Source organism: Photinus pyralis, unplaced genomic scaffold, assembly GCF_008802855.1.
Source record: "Photinus pyralis isolate 1611_PpyrPB1 unplaced genomic scaffold, Ppyr1.3 Ppyr1.4_LG1, whole genome shotgun sequence".
NCBI classification, from domain to species: Eukaryota; Metazoa; Arthropoda; class Insecta; order Coleoptera; family Lampyridae; genus Photinus; species Photinus pyralis.
The window spans coordinates 70,242,044-70,264,298 of record NW_022170249.1 but is presented as its reverse complement, the minus strand read 5'-3'; the positions used below and the strand labels follow the sequence as shown (position 1 = coordinate 70,264,298).

Here is a 22,255-nt window from a genome sequence, read left to right as displayed (position 1 = left end):
ATAGATTTCTCTTCTCATATTTCGTTTAAAAAAGTAGCAAGGTACAAGCCCCTGTGAATAAAATGAAATTATATTTTTGAAAATACGGAGATGTTAACAACGTTATGCTAACTCGCTCGATATTTATTATAACGCTAAAAGCCGAATATTAATGCGGTTCCATCGGGTCGCAATTATTTTCGTATGACACCGAGTTAATCTGCGGGTGAAAGTTGTTAAATATTTAACCCTCGACTTAGCCATTTTTCCGACCCGGAGGATAACATTATTAACAAACGGTGCCTTCAGAATTTTAATAGTATTTTCAGTGTACCGCTCCATTTTATTCTTCAAATACGATTTTGCGTTGTAGGGAATATTGATGAACTCATATTAATAACAAACTTAAAAGTTTAAAGCTTAAGGGTTATGTAAAAGTACCGGTATAACGTATAATCCAGAAGTTTGGAGTATCCTGTTGAATTAATTGGTTTAGTTGAAAATTAAATCTCCTCGAATAATTTATGTTTAAAAGTGAAATAGGTAGGTACCTTGCACTACACTGAGAGATTGGATAATTTTTTCGTCGTCTGCGTTACTTTTGTCGGAAGTTAAATTAAAATAGATTGGAGAGACTGATAAAAAAGCAGAAAATGGGACTTGGATGAGCTAAAATAATAAAATTGAGATTGGCTACAGAATGGAAATAGTAAAGGTCTCAAGGGCGTTATCAACTAACTAACGCCCCAAGTCAAAGGTGTAGAACCCCAAGGACTCTGGCTCGAGGGTTGCACGTTGACCGTACTTGTATAGATATTAAGAAAATATCGATTTACAACATACATATTTAAATTTGATTCTACATTTACAAGGTGTAAGTCATTAAATCTGTACAAAAATGGGTCACAGAGACCGAAGCAAGTCTAAAGAAAATAAAATACCAATAAGCTGGAGAATCCACAGTACCCGAAATGTGAAAAGAAATTAAGCGATTTTAAGAATCTGATGGATCTAAAAAATTTCGAGTCGGAAGGAGTTCGATGCAAAATTCTAAAAATCCTCGATCTCAAAAAAGTATCGAATCTGAAAAATCAAGACTCCAAAGACGTAAGTCTAATATACCTGACGAATTGGAAGACACTAAAGAATGAAATAGTTGAAAGAATCCAAAAATCTGATGAATAATTAAAATATTTTTAAAAACTTCAAAAAATGCATTTTGAAAAACTTTTAAGAATTTAAATACTCTGAAAAAGCCGATGATTACCTACACGAATTCGAATGAATAGAATCGCAAAAATTTAAATAAGTGTAAGATGTTGGAAATACCAATAATCACAAGAGTCTGAATAATCAGGAAAACTAGGAAGATCTTAAGGATCGGAAGAACCTAATGGATTTGAACAATTTGAAGGACCAGAATAATTCAAAGCAATAGGAAGAACCTGCAGAATCATGAACGAAGTATTTGGAAAGTGAGACGAATTCGAAGAAAGAAAGGAGGTTCATAGGAATCTGACGACACATTTGATGGATCAAAGAAATCCCAGAATCCAAAGGATTTTAAAGATTAAACTGTAAAATCGAACGAATGTAAAAGAACCGAAGGAATCTGAAAATGTCAAAGAAATAATTTCAATTTCGAAGCATCCGACGGTAGCGAAGAATACGAAAATCCAATTGTATCCGAAATAATAGAAGAGTTTGAAGAAAGTGAAGGATTTTGAAGAATTTCAACTCGTTTCGCGTGCCTTAAAGACTTGATTATACAGTTGTCTTTTAATATACTATTGTACACCATTTTTCATATTATTGTAAGCAAATCAGTGTAAAAAGGTCTCAAATCGTCGACCGCAGTTCCAAGACTCATAACCTCGAGCAAATCTTGACATTATGGATAATTGGATACTTATAAGTAGAGATATATGTAGGTATGTAATGTACCTACGTCCGCTCATGATCGATTTCGAACAGTTCTTTTCTTTAACTCTTCCATTCCAAAGCAGTTCCATACATTTTATGAAAGATTCTCGGTTCTCGTATCAGTCAATTCATAAATAAAGATATCAGTCAACGTTCTGAGCATTTGGAAGCAGAGCATGGCGTAATTCAAGCACATTTACGACGCGAGACACGTTCAGTTCAGCTTTTCAACTCTACAAATTCACAATTTATTTGTGGTTTGTTGGTCACCTTATAAGAAAACCACCGAGAAATCAAATCACCAATTGAATTTAGGTTGCTATTTCGCGGGCTCTTTAATCTTTTGTTTTGTTTTTATATGCTGAGCTATGCTATAAATTCGCGTTTTAGCACTTTAGGTGCCCAATTTTCTATTGAAACACACCACCCTCCAATGAATTAAATCAAATTGTCATTTAAAAGTAATAATCAATCTGGTGACGGTCGTCTTATAGTACGCTACTCATACCTACAAGTTGTAGCCACAGAAAACGACCAAATTTTAAAATGGGACATTCATAATTTATTGTAAATGCTAGAAAAAGGTTAACACAAATTCAAAGAAATTAAAGTTGTGTTCTCTTTCAATAGATTTGGAGTTTTATTGCGGAGAATATTTGCAAATGATGGCATATATTCCTTTCATAATTAAGCTCTTCAGTTTATTACGTGCTCTCAGTTTATGATTTGAGATCCATCGTGTTTGTTTTAAATCAAAGATCTTAATATCTAATCTGTAATAACAAACAATAGCAAATTAATTTCTATGTCGCTACGTAGATTTTGGTATATTATATCACAGACGTATAAGCTTTGATAGAAGCTTACCGGTTTAAAGTCAGTAACATACATTCTGGATTTGATATACCTACCTACAATAGATACTCAATTTATATTCGCCATAGGATGCAAAGTCGCCTGGTTTAATATCCCTTATAGTAGAATACAAAGAGTACGTATACGAGTAGAGGTATTCGGAACCTTTATAAAATGAGGTGGCAGTGTTCCGTTCTATAAAAAACCAGCAAACGCACACACTTACATTGGAAATGGTCAAAATGGAGAGTAGAAGACTAAAACATTAAAAGAGGTCACAATGCTATAACATTCGAACTAAATATCACAAATTGCACGCAAACAATAAATAAAATGATGGATATTCTATAAAAAAAATGCCAATTGGAAAAAATTGGAAATTTTAGCAGAAAAAATACCTGCTTTAAAAATCATTCGGAGAATCTCAACACGAGAAAAAATTGATAGTGCAGTAGAAAATGTAGTGATCAATATTCAAGAAATTTACGACAATAGTATCACCAAATTAAAGTACAGCAAACAGTGGAATAGAGCTGGAGCGACAACAAAACAGTTATGAAATGTAAAAGCAATTACAAAAAAAAACGGAAGGAAGCGGAAAGTTAAAAATAGTATAAGTATTAATCCCCCGCCATAAAAATGCTAGCAAACAGCCACTAACCCACCCACAAGCAACTGTCCAGCTAGCTAGCTACCTTTAAAAGAAAGTATGTAATTCTGGGTACCAAATAGAAAAATGTAACTTGAGAACTCTAAGCCGTAATTTTGGCTCGATTAATCAAGAAAAACATGCGCTCAGGACCAGAATATCACGTACCACGCAACAAGCGATCGATGGAGCAATTAATTAAAGAAATCTTAATTGCCTTCAAGTGTCAATAATCTAAAATCTTCGGTCGTAAATGCACTCTAAAATAAATGACGCACAAACACAAAACATCAGGTGATATTGCTTCGGAACTTCACTTCTCCACATCAATTATAGCACTCGAATCTCGATCAGCACACTGACCTCGATGTAATTACAATTATAGTAATGCCTCATTGATGGCAAACAAAACTCTCTTTAACGGGTATTGGGAAACTCCTTCGTAAACGTGACACGCCTCCGTTTAACTCGACTAGACTTTCTTCTACAAAACTTTATAACTGACAGAACTATCTATCTTACAGAAAGTGCCAAAACTGACTTGCAACAAATAATGCTGAAACAATAAACTTGACCAAAAGGGCTCGATTAACGTCCTCCTCTCCTATTTGCGACAAATTCGCTTACTTTGGCGATAACACGTGCTTACCTTGAAACTAATTAGCTTACGATCACGCCCTTAACACACCGACCAGAGATAACTATTGTCGGAGATCGAGAATTCCAGTGCGTCAGCCGTCGCCTAGCGTTTGGAGATCGTTATTGCTAAACGCAGGTGTTCAAATTACGATGTTACGTACAGAGATGGCGTCGATGACGCTTCGCTAACCGCAAACGCTAAAAACCGCAACGTCTAGATATAATTATTTATACTGCAGGAGGTGATAATAGGGTGCGGAATTAGTTTCGTTAATATATTGTATCGTATTGCAACCGTCGATGATAAGAAAACAATTTATCAGTTTGTAAACGTTTCTGTCGAGATCTTTAAATTATATTTGCAGCATCCGAAAGCACTATTCGGTGGGAAGATGAGGAAAAATAATACTGTAGGATTTCAGCTCCGTGTACCGATTTATTTTCTCCATTATGAAGCATTGTCATTGTTTGCGGTTATTACTTGTCGAAAACCCCCCGTGACTTGAAGCGATTTGATAGACGGCTCCATCTATTGATAGAATTTAACAACATAATTTTGCCGCACAGATTGTCAGTGCCTTGATTTTTGGTTGTCGATTGTCACGTCTTTTCCTTGGTAACTCGCATAGAAGTACACGTTGATTTAAAACACCACTGAAACCGTAAGGTTGAACGCATGGAATTCTAATTGCCACTTCTTTTATTATTTACATTTTACAGGAGTGGCTAAATTATCGCCACCGCCACCCATACTGCCCTCAATTTCAACACCTTAAGGCCAATTCACATTATCGGTCAGATTATGGTCCGCTCACGGTCCGGTCAAGTATATATAGCGTGTATTTCTATGAACATGTTTTGACCGTGCCCTGACCGTCAAATGCGAATATTCCTATTGAAATAGAATGTTACAATATTTTGAACGTGAGCAGAACGTCACCTGAGCTATAGTATGAATTCGCCTTTATCAAAAATTTATAATCCACCGATGGCAATCAGTAATATATCAATTTTCAGGACGTGTTTGCCTGCGGGTCCTTCAACTTCCAATATCCTGTTAAGAACCGTAAAAAACCGAAAAAAATAATATGGGGTTCTGGTTCTCAATAAGTTTCCATTTCTGAAGGAACAACGGTTTCGGTTCGGTTTTGGGTCCTGAAAAAAATTCCGGTTTCGGCCTGGTTTTCGGATATTTTTCGGTTCGGTCCGGGTCCCTGGTACATACACAGTATCTTTGCCATCTCGGTTAAATGATCGAGTTTGAAATGCGAATGTCGTTGGAGACGCAGAAGCAGATTACGAGTAGAGCGAGGCCCTCCCGGCATTAATCAACTAATTATATATACCGAGCTCTGCGGATTTATTCTTGCGGACTTATTCTTTTGGGGAAATTAATTGGGACTTTTGTGGGAAGTTTAACGTGCACTTGTGGAAATTCGTATGAGAATATTTTGTGTAATTAATGTGATTCAATTTTGGAGGTCCTTTCATTTGATATTTGGAATACACCAGCGTTTCTTTTGATACCTAAATTGATTTTTACTGTTATTACTACCCTGCTACGGGGAGAGTTAAGATAGAAATTGAGGTACGCTCAACCCCATTGGGAAATTTATTTATTTATTATCCCTCTCTTGTTCTGGGCCCTCGACAGGCTTGCGCCCAATTACAGAAATGCAACGAGGTGAAGATCATATGCCCAGAACGAATTATAGATTTTAAGCTTTGCCTACCGATATATCCGTTACGTAACTATTGGCCGATTTTAGTTTCCTAATGGTAATTCGAAACGAGTATAACACCGGCAAGATCGCTCGTTCGTACATAGATAACACAGACCTGACCAAAAACATTCCAAGTAAAAAGGAGTATAACTGAATTTTCGAATTTCAACCCGGTCAATTAAGTAGTTAATTAATTATGCTGCAGCAGACGTTGTCAAAGTGGGTTGTGTTTGGTATTGTTGGAAGCGCGCTTAAATAGCATGAGTTTTAAGACTGGTCCCAGATTTTTATTATAACAGGGGACGAGTTCGTCGCGTCGACTAGGAAAACCACCAGATCCTTTCACAAATTTTAGAATTCTATTAAAAGATAAGACCGTTGTTAAGAAGGGATCTTTTTGCATGTTTTGGCGTCAATTTTAAGGTAATTATCACCAGTGTGCGTTGTTTTCACTGGAGCTTTAATTTGGATTTTTGGTGTAAATTTTTATTAGGAAGATAGCAGGCAAAATTTGAGAAAGCAGTATAGAAATCCCAGATGATAACCCACATTAACTTAGTACTTCTAGTAGTGAACTTACATATATCTTAGACTTTGCAATCCAGCAAATGCTCTCCGGTGAAGGTGTTGGAGGTTGACGTTTCCTTTCAAGCTCCTTTAAAAACACTCCTCGTAATTCTATAGCAAATTACAGTAGTCCATTACTTACAACTTAGCAATTTGTGATCCATGAAATGCGTCTTCTTCTATAACTTGTAAGTCATTGTAGTTCAGGGATCTGAAAAGAAATACCTGCATCATTAATTACAGTATAGGTACTTATTCATTATTACTCTCAACATGAATAAATTTGGTACGAAAATGTTGTGCGGTAGGTACTTATACGGGAAGCCTCGTAGCTTCGCTTGCACTCATATGTAAAGGAGCGTGTAGTGTTCATAAAATGCATCTCATATTAAATCGAGAAAAATCACGTTTTGTTTATTTTTTGTTTAAGTAAAACAAGCAGTTTGTATCGTGATGTAGAAACACTAGGAAGGCTTATAGAAAACTCTCCTTCACTAAAGCAAGCTCTTACGCTAGAAAATACATCAATCATGGCGCATTGTATAAAGGCTCTCGTTTCAATTCAACAAGATGTGATCCAACTTTAAGTTTATAAGTTGTAAATCTATCATGACGTAAATTGTGTACTTACAATTGTTCAGCTTTAACCCTGTTTACTTGTTTAGTCAATATGCGTTGGATGTTATTATGCTCCAAGTCACTGAAACAAAAGGAATTTTCTGTGAAAGATGTTTAGGATTTGTTTTTGTAAAGTAACTTCCATAGATACTCCTAAATATTAAATATTTCACTACTTTTGTGTTTGGTTATTTTCGTGTGTATGTTTTCAGATTAACTAAATCCTATTCCATCACCTGCATAATCAATAATGGATGAGGATATGAAGCCATGAATGGAATACGAGCGACTATTTATAGGGGATCACTTCACACCGAACAATAAAGCAGTAATCGCAGTTATGTTGTTTTGTTTCGTATTTTCGTATGTGAAAAATATGGGTAAGTAGTTGAAGAGCTTTCAGGATCAGGACATTTGAAAATGTTTGGAAACTTTGCATTCAAAGAATTATAACTATTTTGGAAAAAATGAAAATTTATGGCGAATGGTAGATACGTCATTGCTCAATTCGTTATCAGCAATTACGACTGGTGTCCAAATTGTTAGCTTTTAAAATGTTTCCCAGAATTTTGTATTTTATAATAGTAGACAATTGACATGTTGAAAAATTAATCCTAGAGCTATTACACATTCAAGTTTTCAAGAGAAAAAAAGTCGCTACTATACTTACACCATATGTAGAACGGAGTCCGTGTAAAGGTTATTTAAATTGGGTATTTCCTCCAACCCCGTATGAACGATACGTCTGAAAATAAGTAATAATGTTATTCAAAAATATAATTTCTGATGTAAGGAATTGTTGAGGTGAGTATACTAAAAAAACGCAAGATTGATGAAGAATAAAATAAAAACCGAAAATATTATAGTAAGTGGACGTCGTGTCCAAGCTGTTCAAACGAAATATATGATGGCATATCTACAGTCAGTTTTTGTTACCTCGCCTGATTATCTGGCACAGAAATGATCCAGGATTAATAAGTAAGCATAAGTTTAGATTTAAAAATCGACACGATCAATTTCCTGGTCGAAACTTGTTAGATCCACTGTGTATTAGTAATATGCTTACAGTCGATCCCGCATTTTAAATGTAAACCAGTTCTTTCCTCATACAAACGGCATCTTAATTGCTTTATGTGATTGTAAGGGGTGGATATTCGTTTAACTTGTAAAGAAAGCGCTCGGGAGGGACAGTCAAAAAAATACTTGGTAGAGTAATCTGCTGAGTAGAAATATGCAATTTAGAGTGATTCAGTGACATTCATCGAGGTGCGAGTCAAGCACTCTGGGAAAAGGTGAGTAGTGTAATAATCAGTGTATTTAATCCTGTCCCACTACAGTACTGGAAACACATTTATGTGTAGGGTCAGTATAAAGCTGGATAAGAAATCTTGAAAAAGAAACGCAATACTGTACTGAATACAGTGTCCTTCTTTGTTCATTTACCACAGCAATGCGCACAAAATTCTGAAACCAAATTGTTACTAGAACAAGTGGCGTCCTGACAGAGTCAAGCTAGGTTTTTCCAAAGACTTTAAGTAAACTTCTAACTTTTGGTAAAGTATGCAGTCACAATTCATCACAAGTACGTGCTATGGCTATATTTTAGAAATAGAATAATTTCCTGGGCTGTTTTATTTATATGGTATTTCATTGAATCATACTTTGAGACGGATTCCATGTTCGTTAATTACCTAATTAGGTTGCTCTAAATTTTGTCCATTAATATAATTATGGTAGTTTATAGACCCCTTATTTTACTTTATAATTCGACTACTGCAAGAAGCGAAACGAAATTTCACATTAATTATTAACCCAAAGTATTTTACATACTGTAATCATTCGCACGCCGTTTGTATGACGAATGACTTTTAATTTATGCATTTCGGGGGTGATAAATTACATTCTGCAGAATTTATTTAAAACACCCTCTAATTTCCTGACCGTAAAATTTCACGATTTCGTTAACTTGAAAGATGATTTATATTGCGCTGTACAGTGCTAAACGTTTTCATGAAAAGTAAGTAGGAGATTTTCTACGCCGACTGGACCTTCATGTTTTATTCCATTACAACTCTAATTTCCAATTCTAATTTTATTAATGGTACCTCCTCATCTACGACTTCAGAAATGAGCCCTAGAAAAACCACCTAAAGTTCTTAAACAAGGAGGATTGCTTCTTATGAAAGATGGCTGTTATAGATGTAAGATCGCAAAAATGTAAATGGAAGTTGGGACAGACACTGTAGCAAAGGCTCGGAATAATCTAGATTCAACAGATTAATTACGTAATCAGTTAGGATAACAATTATTGCATAGATTAAGTACAATAACAATACTGAATACGGTGCGATTTCAGTGAAAATACGCATCATTGGCACATTGTAATATGACGGATATTAGTTGAGTAGATTATGAAATGTTTATTAAATAAAAGTAGAAGAAAATCACAACTGTTTACATAAGGAAATTAATTGTATATTCTGATTCTGATTAGTCATAAATTAGTATCGAATGCTTTTACCCATTTGGGGTGTAAGGTTTACAGTCTTCAATTTGGCAGAAATGACGGTCTGTGGCCGTACATTCTACCCCAAATCTTCTCGATATCATACCGAGATTGAACAGTAGCTAGTGTCTTCTGTATGATATTGGGCGACGATGTACCCAGAGTCAAGCGAATTCTAGGATGGAAACGACGAAGGAGCGGGCTGGCTCGAGATTAAAAGGGAGAAGTTTTTGGTTTCATCAGCAGTACTACCCCGGACCCATACGCGGAGATGATGACGTGTAGACCAAATGTAGGAGGGAAGTATAGTTTAAGATGAGAAAATGGTATTCCGGAACGGTCCCTAAGTGGTAAGTGCGGCAAAATAGGGGAAATCAGGTTTCAAGCTTATTCAGACCGCGTCCCACATGGTCAGAAACAACCGGTTTCCCCTTAGTCACGGTGCATACAGACCGTCTAAGATACGTAGGGTGAGGTCATTCAAACAAACCTTCAACATTTTGATCCTGTATGTACCCCTACGGCTACGACGCCACGATCTAGCAAGATGGTAACTACCGAAGACTCTAGACTCTAGAAGAAGAAGTAGAAGGGTGATATACAACTTGGCGGATGATAATCATTTCTATTCTCAACATCTTCGGAAGCAAGTCTGTGAAGGATCGAAGTCAAGTAGTTTGGCGTCATGCACAAATTTATGGCCGATTGTATGAGAGATGGGATCATACTTCCATTAGTAGAGTTCCACTATCGGTACATTTATCTGAAAACGCAGAACAGACCGAGATAGATTTATAAAAATTTATAGAAGATAAATTCTAGAGGACTTTACTTTCTACAAAAAATTCCGCGGTGTCATACGTCAAGAGTGAAAGGTCGGGTGTTCGAACCTGGGCTGAGGTAAGAATTTTTCATCTGTGGCAGAGATGGGTACTTCCTTTCGAGCATTCCACCGGCTACTCCGAATTAGGTTTTCCTGCAGTTTTCCTAATTCGTAAGGTTAATACCGGAGTAGTAAAGAACAATTTAAGACCTTCTGCAGGGGAACTTCTAAAAAGCATTATGCAGATCAGTCTGTAATTGGGCGAAAGTCTGTTGAGGGCCCAGAACAAGAGAGGAACAATAAATAAATAAACATTTTCATGAAAGAAACAACCACGGAATATTATGAAATGCCCCTGCAAGTGTAGGGCGATGATTGTTTTAGTCGTGGGGGTGAGTGGCACAAGATATTTAGAGAGTTAGAGGTGATGCTGAAATGGAAGCATTGATAAAGAGATAATTCCACAAATATAACTGTAAATTTAAACCACGTGTTAAAAGACAAGATTTAAACATCCGGAAATTATTTGCGTAGTATTTGCGAAAGTTCATCTCATGTTTTTCTCCGGACGTAGATAAGAAGTTTTCTTATCGAACCGGACATTAAACGACGCCTTTTGTTGGTTAAACGTTTGTTTGGGGGTGGCTCTTTTTGGTGGAAGACGTGAATCGAGTTTCTTGGACATTAAAACGCCGCTGTGTTTGAGCGTATTTGTTGCAAAACAATTAGTTTTGCTGTTATCGAAGCTTTTGTGCACAACTCTTGTGCAGATATATAGAGTTTTGAATCGGCATTAGTTTTACTTTTATCGAGGTGCTTACAGACAACATTTCAATTAAATCTCTTAATAAATAAAAGAATTGGATTGCGCAAATACAAAAGTTTAAGGAATATTTACAAACACAGAGAACGATGCATTCATCTGTTGCCTGTATTGGGGTAGTTAATACATGCTTGGTAAGAACGTGCCATTCACTTTGAATAAAAAATCTTAGGAAATTTACGTAATTTGCTAAACGATAAGTGCCTATTTATCAGATACAATAAACCGCATCATTTAATAATTCGGTTTAAAATTTAAGTAAACGGAAACGTTCGTTTTGTTAACGAGTTGATACGTAGGTAACAAATAAATTCATTGGGGTTAATTATTTGATAAACACGGTATGTATAAAATAGAGAACCTTGACTAGTACAGAACTAATTAGCGTAGAAAAATGAAGTTGCTAGTACTTGTGGCATTGGCGTTAGCCTTTCGTTCCGCAGCGAGTCAGAGTGGGGTGAGTAAACACTTGACAATTATTTTAATATAACCCCACATCAATGAATTAGACTCTCCAAGAGGTCATAGATAGCTACCTAAAGTATCTACCTGAAGTTGAAGAGGCATGTAAAGCGCAAACCGGCGTAGATCCCGTAGAAGCAGATCGATTACTGAACCCAGGTGTTTTGAGCACAGACGAGCCATTCAAAAATTATCTGACATGCTTCTTTCATGGATTGGGTTTTTTAAATGACGATGGATCAATTAGTTTTGAAAAATATGCCACTTTTGTAGAGAAAGAAAATCCCGGATTAGCTGAATATTTAATTGAGGCATGCGAAAGTAGTGCAGTTGGTGAAAACGTAAATGACAGAATTTGGAATTTCACAAATTGCGTATTTAATGCTTTGTAAAAAAAATCGAAATTTAACCAGAATATGTATCTAATTGAAATGAAATAAATAGTTCCCCTTTCGTAATACGTGGACGCATATCTTATAATAAACTTTTTAGAGGCGTTCCACTCTGTTACTCTTGATTCTCTACTGGTGGTGGTGGTGATCAATCCAAACTTATAGGAAGTTGCTTGGGATTTAATTTCTTTTGTCAACCCTACGACGTATGTTAGCCAAGTGAAATCTACACTAGAGCATTGAATAAAAAAATTTTTATTCAATAACTAGAGGTACCACATTCATGTTTGTGCCATGCCGTGTGGATAATGGGCGGTGGTCCCGGTGGTCTACCTAAAACAACCGACAACAAGCTATACTTCATCAATGATTTAACTGAGACTTGGCATTCATCGACTGTCTCGTGGGACACGGATCATCGATAGTGTTGGTACCAGGCTAACTATCGAGGGGTAGACGTACTCGGAATTGAATCAGGCTGAAAGACTATCGTCCTAGACAGCTAAACTGTCATAGTGGCTTGCGAGGAGATACCTATCGAACCACAAAATTCTACCCCTAAACAAGGAGGGATACTCGCAGCCCCAAGGGAAAGCAAAACAATATCGAATATTTGGACACTAAGCGAAGTATCCAGTCGTCTGCTGTAGAGATGAAATATGCAGAAAACTGTCTGATCCATAATACATAATACTGCACTTAGACTTTGGCCTAATCTCTGCTATTCAGTGTTAACCCTTTGTAGGCGCCCCTAAGTATGTATTAAGTTCTCGATCTTCGTTCTTTGATTTCTTTTGTTTGCTTTTCGGTCTCCCTTTTCCATCCTTTACTATTTGGCAAGATCGGATTTCAGGAGAAAAATAGCGTTGCATATGAACATTGCATTTTTGACGTGCTACTTTTTAAGTTTATATGAAGAATCCCACTCTACAATTTTAGAAGAATTAGTATACAAATAACGAATGTGGGTCTGGGCATGCGCAATAATTGTATTTTTAGTTGGAATGGATTACGCATACGCAAAAGAAATTTTTTGATTTGGCATTAGCCGCTTACATACAAAATTTCTTTTAAAAATTTTCACAAATAAAGAAATCGGATCACGCATGCGCAAAACAATTTTTTGATTCGGCATTAATTTTACTTTTCTTCGAGGTGCCCACATACAAATTTTCATTGAAATGTCTTAACAAATAAGAAAATTGGATTGCGGAACTGCACCCGGACAGACAGACGGAGACAGGTAGACAGACGAGCAGACGGCGATACAATATAATAAACGATCTCAAGTGTAAAATTATGGTACATGAAAAAAAACAGATTTTTTACTATAACTTTTTTCTTCAGCGGCACAGAAAAAATTCCTTTCTTCTTACAAGCCTCGACACCATAACGAACCAAATAGCCGAAAAAGTAGAACAATAGCTCTTAAGACAAAAAACTAGTAGCGACCGGACGGACAGACGGACGAACAAAGTGGCCACAATAGCGCATTTTTTTATGTTTGTGGAAATGCGCTAAAAATTGCATACTGTAATTGGATGTGTAGGAGAGGTACTGTGTTCTGATCCTCTAAGCAAATATTTTTCTAAAGTTTGGCCATTGAATGTCATTGACGTCACGAAGAAGAGCGTATAGTTGAAGTCGACGGGATTATTTTTACCAGTGGCGGCGATCCGACTTGTTTTCAGACTCTCATTAACGGTGGATGGCGGGTGGCCTTATTATCGGGGGACCCGGGCAAATGATATAGAAGATTTCTTTTTTAAATTTGAACATATCTAGTGCAAATGTACTTGAATTATGTTTATTTTTAGAAAATTGGGATGTGTCGGTAATACTCGTATGTATACAGGGTGTAGAATTAGTTTACGCCGACCATAGATATTTCAATGGTAATTTCTTTATAATGAAATATCTGGTTCATTCGACTGTGTGGCTCAGTGGTAGAGCGTGGGGCTACATAGCCCGGAGATCGAGTGTTCGAACCTGGCCTGGGGTGAATTTTTCATCTGTGGCAGAGATGGGAATTTACTTAGACCATGTTTAAGTATTCTGCTAGTCCGAATTAGATTTTCCTGCAGTTTTTCTAATTCGTAAGGTAAATACCGGAGTAGTATATAGAACAACTTAAGACATTCTGCAGGGGCACCTCTAAAAAGCATTATGCGGGTCACTCTGTAATTGGGCGAAAGCCTGTTGAGGGCCCTGAACAAGAGAGAGACAATAAATAAATCTTCTCCCCCAATTACTTTACAGCAATGTGATGTAAATTGTAATTCCCCAAAGCAAGGCTCACTTTGATGAATCGTAGCTATCTTGATTTTGAAGCTAAGAAATACATTGATCAATAATGTCTTAAACTTAAACGGTATTCGCAATTCAGATTACTAGAGGCGCTGGTGTAATTTACAAATGGCGTGTATAGGTGGTAGTGGTTTGTAAAAATTGGGTTATTCTTGCAGGTTTTTATGTGAAATTGTACTAACTTGAACTTGAAAATATAGCCCCTTAGTCCTATCCTACCTGAAAGGCCTTTTTCTTAAGAACTCGAGCCGGTCTTGAATTATCTTGAACACGCAATTAACTTAATTTTCTAATTACAAATAAAGATGACAAATTTATCATTTAGTTTCTAGCGCAGTTTCTAGCATACAATTTTACAGCAACTCGCCAACATTCCCTTACGGCGATTATGCTTTAAAACAGCCTTACTATTCGTGGCATAATTGTGTAATTGCACTGTTCACAATTAAAGACTGGAAATATTATGCGTTAGACAACGATTTCTTAAGTTATCCTTATCGTTTGTTGCATATTGATCATATTTAAAATTCTTGCAAGTAACGTGATAAAATGTGATGTTTTAAACTAAACTTGCTCTTTAAAGTGTAGGTAATTACATTGATTGCAATGAAATCCGTGCAAGTGTATTTACTTTTACAGCTGTAAAAACTAAATATTGATTACTGTTGGCATTGAATTTATAATGCTTTTGGCCATTGCATAAACAAAATGGCGGTCTTATACCACCAATCTTAGTTACAATGTGCTGCCATCAGAGGTCTCACTGTTAAGCTGAATCGCGAATATTGTTAGATAACAAAGTTTCGAATAATTTAAAGACTGAGTAAAAACTAAATGAAACTAATTAGTGGATAAAGGAAACCGTAACTCGAGATTCGTGTAATCTACCGCACCGCGCGAGCACTACACGTTAAAAAAGCTAATAGTGTGGTGGAAGCTGCTGCTATGCAGAAAACTGCGATGCCTCAGATGGAAAATTGGTGATAAATCTTTTCCCAATTGAGACTAAAATTATTAAAAGCACTCAAGTCTCTTCGCACATGGCCATCATATTAAATTTGAACACAAACTTCCCATAAATGAGGTGTCCAGAATTATTACTCGAAAGAATTGCAAATACATGAGATGGCACGTTGAATTGAACATTTCTCAACGGTGTCTTGTAGAGTTCACAAGACAATGAGATGTTTTTTTGGTATTTTTTTGTATATCGGCAAATTTCGGTTTTTCTGGGATCTTTTGTTTCATCATGGTGCACTTGGGTTCAGAAAAGAACTTTTTTTTACAAATTGGCTTTTCGACTTGATGCTTTCCTAAAATTTTCTTATGGAATGTGTGGTTTTGTTTATATCAGTAGAAAATTTATAGTTTTGGCTACCCATAGGTATAATTTGTTTAGGGGGGGTGCTATTTGAAATTTTTTAAAAAATATGATATTTGGCGAAGGTTAATCAAAAATTTAATTTTTTCGATAAAATGCCTAAAAAAATTATGTGACAATCGACGAGATCTTAACCTGTGCCTCAATTCAAAAATTAGCCACCTTCGCGATTTAGTTCCTCAAAAAAATCCGAAAAATTGTCAAATTTTGACGAAAAAAGGTAAGCGAAATCGTTAAAAGTAAGGGGTATAACATGTTACATAAAAAATAAGTAGTTTTGAAGTACTCCCCAACTCAGTAATAAAATATGGGGCGTTCCATTTAATAAAAAAACGCAAGTTTGATACCCCACTGGAATACAGCACGCCCCTGGTGTTCAAAAATATTTTAAAAAGATGTCGGCGGTAATTGCGCACCTTACGGTGGTAACGCCTTTATTCACATTCCGTTAAAAAAAACACAACTAAAATAATATATAAACATGTATCAAGAAAAGAAGAATCGGATTTATGAATTTTGCTCTAAGACTTTTTGCGGTATCTTTTATACTAAATGAATTATGATCCGAGAGATCTTATATGCTACACTCTGTACATAGCAAGATTTTTTAATGAAATGTTGTAAGAAAAGAGTTTGTTTTTAATGTTTGTCAGCGTCTTATCGAATATTATTATTGAAATAAACATAACTGTACAAACTGAGAGTTGTGTTTTAAACCTCCAACAAAATATGTTTCTATATCTATTAGTTACATTTCTAATGAAAAAATTGTTTCTTGGCAATGTTTGGGAATAATAGTAATATAACAGACACGTTTACAAGAATAAATCGTTCTATAATATTCTCTGCATGAGTCACGTTGGGATATTTACCATATGTGGTAAATACAAGTCAGTACAATGCGATTTAGATCGTTCAATAACGTTCTACAGCATCTGCAAGAAGAATAAAATCAGATCTAGATCTAGAAACTAACCTACCCTTGTAGTTTAAATTTAGGTAAACGTTATATTGGTAGGTATAGTTTTGGGTAACTTAAAGACTGCGTAAAAAAGTGGATAAAATAAACCGCAACTAACGGTTCGTGTAATCTATCGCAATGGCTTCCTTAACGAGCACTGCACGTTAAAAAGCTCATAGTGTGGTGCTATGCAGAAAAATGCGATGCCTGTGATGGAAACGAAGATTGGTGATAAATCTCTTCCCAATTAAAACACACATGGCCATCATTCCAAATTTAAACGTCAAGGCACGGATTTTGGTCATTCTCTCAACAAGGTTAACATGTACAATTATTGTACACGTGCTTATTTGGATATAACTGGAACACCCAAAGACGAAGTTCAGTGGAACGAAACATATAGCCACTCGGTATTCTTCCACTTAACCCATAATACATTTATGTATCTTTGTCAAGCACACCTGCAATTTAGATGGACGAATGATATTTTATAGCAGGTTCAAGTCAAATGACTGAAGATTTGGACAGATGGAAAGGCGGGAGAAGTCGCACAGAAGCCATTAAAATAAGGTATCTGTCACTAATACTTTAATAGATGAAACACAGTTATTTCAGGTTTATCTCATGTCATTTGATATACCTATCTTTATAAAAGTAGGGTGCCAATCATTGGATTTCGGTTTTAGAAATTTTTAATTAGTGGCACTAATGCAACTTGGGCCTTGGCATTCTTCATTGTTCTTGTTTGCCGTTAACAAATTTGGAAACTTTTATTATCTAAATCCACAAAACGAAGCGAATTACCCGACAGAGGAAATTAAAGATGGAGCTCCAAAGCAAACTGTCTTTCAGAAATAGTATTCCACGGGTCGGCGCGTCAGAGTAATAAGTTTAAAAACGTCGAAAAGGGCGCGGAAACCTATTTAACTAAATGCGAGGAAAAAACAATAACCAACCGGATAATTCATTCCAAAAGCAAGGGGTAAAATATGAATATCTATTCAACTCTCTATAGCCTCTGATCGGATATAAAGAAATGGTTGTAAGAATAGAGGATTATAGCTTTTGGTTTAAGATTTTAGATGAACTGACTATAGAAAATATATACAATATAAAGGGGACGAGTTTTGAATTTTGTCCTAAGCTAGGGAAAGGGAAAAAGAACCTCTACGAAGTAGATCAGAGTGTTGCAAAACAAAATATTACAATTATGTTTACTTTATCTTTATCCTTTACGGCTTTAAAAAGGAAATTAAATTTGCCATTATATTCTTCGTAGGCGGACACAAGACCCACTTAACTTATGAAATTATAGCATCCTGTGTAGAGTGTCAAATCATCCTAATTTCATTACACCGCAATACTACTCGTATCTTACAACCAGGCGATGTTGCATGTTTTAAACCATTGAAGAATTCGTGACAATATGATGCGGTTTTAGAATGGCGAAGGTCTGATCGCGACGAGTTTTGAAACAAACGCTAAGGTCCCAAAAAACACAAACCAACTAATTTTCATTAAAAATGGATACCTACATTTTGTTTGTAATCATTCTTTAACATGCTCTGTTATTTTTTCTGTTATACTTTCCTAATTATTCATAGGACAAAGGAACAACCGCATATGTTTCCTTAAAGTACCAATAAGAGGATATCTTTCCCTAATATTTATCAGATAATTCAACCGCATCATATAATTTAGTATAAAATTAGGTACACGGGAAACGCTCGCTTTGATAACACGTTAATAATTAGGGAATGGATTCATTGCGGTTAATTATTTGATAAACACAGCATAAAATGGAGAATCTTGCCTAGTGCAGTACAGAACTAATTTGGTCTTGAAAAATGAAGTCGTTGGTAGCAGTTGTGGTATTGGCGCTAGCCTTACATTCGGTAGCGAGTCAGAGTGAGGTGAGTAAAAACTTGACAACTATTTTAATATAACCTGACAGCAATAGTATCTACAAGAAGTCATAAATAGCTACCTAAAGTATATACCTAAAGTTGAAGAGGCATGTAGAGCGTTAACTGGCGTAGATCCTGTGGAAGCAGATCGACTACTGAACCCAGGTGTCTTGAGCGTAGACGAGCCATTCAAAAATTATCTGACATGCCTCTTTCGTGGATTGGATTTGTTAAACGACGATGGATCAATCAATTTTGGCAAATTTACAGTTTTTATGGCGAAAGAAAATCCCGGATTAGCTGAATTTATAATTAAGGCATGCGGAAGTAGTGAAGTTGGTGAAGACGTAAACGAAAGACTTTGGAATTTCACAAATTGTGTATTTCAAGTTTTGTAAAAAAAAGTTGAAATTCAATCAGAATTTGTTTCTAATTCAAATAAATAGTTTTCCTTTCGTAATGCGTGGGCGTACCTATATCTGATAAGCTTTTTAAAGGTGTCCCACTATTTTACCCTTGATTCTCTACCTGGTGGTGGTGATCAACCTAACGTTAGGAAATAACTCCTTTTGTCACCCCTACCTTGCCTCAAAATGAAAGCCTATACTTACTAAAGGTAGCACATTTACATTTGTGCCGTGTGGTGGTGGTCTACCTAAAGTAACGAACAACAAAGCTACTTCGTTCAGGATTTTAATTTGTCAGGAGATCGAGACTGACCCATAAATATACCGACTTTATGGTTCAATGGTAGAGCGTTGGGCTATATTACCGGAGGTCGGGTGTTCGAACCTGGATTGATGTGAATTTTTCACCTGTGGCAGAGATGGGAATTACCTTAGACCAGTTTCGAGCATTCTGCCGGCTACTCCGAATTAGGTTTTCCTGCAGTTTTCCTAATTCGTAAGGTAAATACCGGAGTAGTATAGAACAACTTAAGACCTTCTGCAGAGGCAGAATGGCCATAACATAACTAACCGCATCAAGTGGCGATACCTTTACCCAGAGTTGCCTCAAAGGTGGCTTGAAAGCAACCCCATGTGGAGAAGAAGCGAAACTCCACCTTCAGGAGTTGGAAGCACTAGATTTTGAGTACCTCCGTGTGAGATAAACTACTGCCCGACTGCTAAAAACTAAATGTTTAAATATTGCATATCATTACGCGCATTCACGTGTGACAAAAGTCAACGGCTGTTTGTACCGTACGTACTTGTTTTCGTTGTCATCATAATTGTAAATGTTGAATTATTAATTAAACCATTGAATAAATTTTATTCAAAGTTTAAACGCAGCTGCATCTAAAGGACGAGATTCTGGGGCATTTGAGCAAAGGACACTACTTTTTTCATATGTCATTTACAACCTCCCACCAAAACAGAAAACTTTATATCTGATTCCCTAAAGCGATGGAGATATAAGCTTATGTAAGGTCGTCGTCTGTATACGGTGATCAAGCGGAAGACGTATGCTCCAGTGCGCCGCTGCAATGGTCTTGGTGGATTAAAGGCTCTGGGTACCTTTATTGGCTTTATTACGTTCATTTGCTAGACGGGTAAGTACGATGGAAGACAATTTCCGAAATTTTCATTACATAATGCGCGTATATATGTTTATAAACCGAAACAGACGATAATTTGTTAACAAATCGAGAAAAAAACAAACGTTTTATGAGGTAGGTACTTACAGAATTTTTAACCGTGGCAAGTTGACGCTAAATACTTCCGGTTGAATTTTAAGTAACTTTGGTGCTCTGTGAATGTATCTGAAACGAATAAAGACAAAGTGTGAGAATAGAATAAAAACAAATTGGTCAGTTTATGATTATCACCTTATACCTTACATTACCGGTATCCAGTTTTGTATCAGTATTGTTCTAGCAATACAAGTTATGGTCCTATATCGTTTTGAAACTGAAGATATGATAATAATGTAATATAATCAAAAATTAAGAAGATGTCGTCTAAATTCAACGCAAAGGAATCCGCATACCGTGAATATCATACGTCTTTAAAAATTAAGTGACATTTGTGGGTAGATTCAATTTAGGTAATGTTTAGGAAAGTTTACATTTAAGGTGCTCGTAATCTGATCACGTGTGTTTATGAACCTAGTAACTTTTGAGGCTCTTGTAAATTTAGGCGAGTCAAGTGGTTATTTGTGAAATAACAATTTTCAGGTGATTGTGAAAAAAGCACGTTTTTAGGCACAAACCAACTGGCTGCGGCGTAGTTAAGTGCATGAGTTGAAGCTTGTGAATCTCAAATTAAACTGAACTTTGAAATTTCCTAAGTCAAGCTTAGGTATAAAAGGACACGGTACTCGTACATGTATTTTTTTTTCAGAATTTGAATATGCAAGAATATCTTAGGGTTAGTGTAAATCTAGATAAAGAATCTGGATGATTTTTGCTAGATAATGCACAATTCTGAAATCTGATTTGATATTGAACTTAACCTCTTGATGGGAACATCGATTACTATACGATAAAGCATACCTACCGTGATTTTAGTTTCAAGACAAGAGCATTTAATAAAGAATACCTATTTCAAATGACGAAAACGTCTCATTCACGTACATGGTGCAAGATAGAGGACCGAGTTGGTTCGCATTCAAGCCTTTAAATTTCTAACCCCTCTGTTTAATAGTTGAAAAGTTGGAAATTTTGAATTATTGCTCGAGGATGTTTGTAGGAAGTTTAGTCGTATGTTATTATAAGAAGATAAGCAAGACGCTGCTTGAGCACAAATATACATTATAATTACTTACATTTATTTGCATAAGTTTTGTCATAATATTCAGAAAGCTATCCCATAAGTGTCATTCGTTACCATTTACAAACTAAGCCACACATGATCAACAACAGTTTATACATAATATTGTCAGTTTGTGTTGGTGCTATTACTTTTAATTTTGGAAGATTAATCAAACAATTTTACTGGGAAATTGATATTTTCATTAAATCAATCATGCGGTATTGCTTCTAAATATAATTTTATCTACTAGATACTGAAGCATTTACTACAAACTATAAGAAATCCTGTTGAAATTCAATTATTCATCTTTTCGGTTACAATTTTTATTAATGGAAGTAGTAGGTACATTTCCTATTCTGAATTCAAAATAATCTATCTTTGTTTGAAAAGAAGACGTGCATTCAGATTTACAGGCAAGACCCTAACATTTATAATGTACATATATAAAAAGTTATAAAATTTATTCTTCTAGGTATAAACATCAATCCCGCTCCATCTTCAAAAGGTTGGCATTCTTTGATTTTTTTCTGGTCCTGCGTAGCCTCATAATCAGATTATGATAGTCCGTTATTCCTAGAAGGATATTTTGAAAGAAGTGATAAACCCTCTGAGTACGTAATCTTTGGAGAGTCAAGTGGAAGATAGATAATAGGGAAATGCTGCTGCACTAAGAAAATTTGCACTTTTCGCTCCGCTATGTTACACAGTGGCTCAATCGATGGTATCTTTTCATTTCATTTCATTTATTATTTACCTACCTTGTTAGTTGTTACATGTCCTATAAATATGTTTGTGGCAAGTCATCCATAACATACATAAATAAATATATTAGGTACCTATAACTCTCGCCAGGAAAGATTGCCGGTCACAGCACACCTTGTGTCAATTTACAATATATGTTTTTTTAAAGATGCGAGCGACTTCCGGAATAGGATCGTGCCAATGTTGACCGAAAAGACTTTTCGCTCAACATTGACACGATCCTA

At 35.9% G+C, this 22,255-nt stretch overlaps 3 protein-coding genes across 3 annotated transcripts in view; 2 read left to right on the top strand and 1 right to left on the bottom strand.

Moving 5' to 3' along the window:
- The window catches only part of LOC116177399 (lutropin-choriogonadotropic hormone receptor-like), a 229,684-nt gene that overhangs the window by 8,610 nt on the left and 198,819 nt on the right, over positions 1-22,255 (bottom strand). The window contains exons 6-10 of the mRNA XM_031496372.1: positions 20,201-20,278; positions 7,625-7,699; positions 6,968-7,036; positions 6,479-6,547; positions 6,350-6,424 (exon numbers count right to left, since the gene is read on the bottom strand). Coding sequence (XP_031352232.1) covers positions 6,350-6,424; positions 6,479-6,547; positions 6,968-7,036; positions 7,625-7,699; positions 20,201-20,278 — 366 coding nt within the window. The remainder of the gene's footprint in view (positions 1-6,349; positions 6,425-6,478; positions 6,548-6,967; positions 7,037-7,624; positions 7,700-20,200; positions 20,279-22,255) is intronic.
- Positions 11,411-12,028, top strand: LOC116177446. Its single transcript, XM_031496428.1, has 2 exons — positions 11,411-11,563; positions 11,616-12,028. Exons 1-2 carry the CDS (start codon positions 11,501-11,503, stop codon positions 11,958-11,960), a joined length of 408 nt encoding a protein of 135 aa, XP_031352288.1. The 5' UTR covers positions 11,411-11,500; the 3' UTR covers positions 11,961-12,028.
- On the top strand, positions 18,416-18,976 carry LOC116177436. Its single transcript, XM_031496416.1, has 2 exons — positions 18,416-18,522; positions 18,570-18,976. The coding sequence occupies exons 1-2, from the start codon at positions 18,457-18,459 to the stop codon at positions 18,912-18,914; spliced, it is 411 nt and encodes a 136-aa protein (XP_031352276.1). The 5' UTR covers positions 18,416-18,456; the 3' UTR covers positions 18,915-18,976.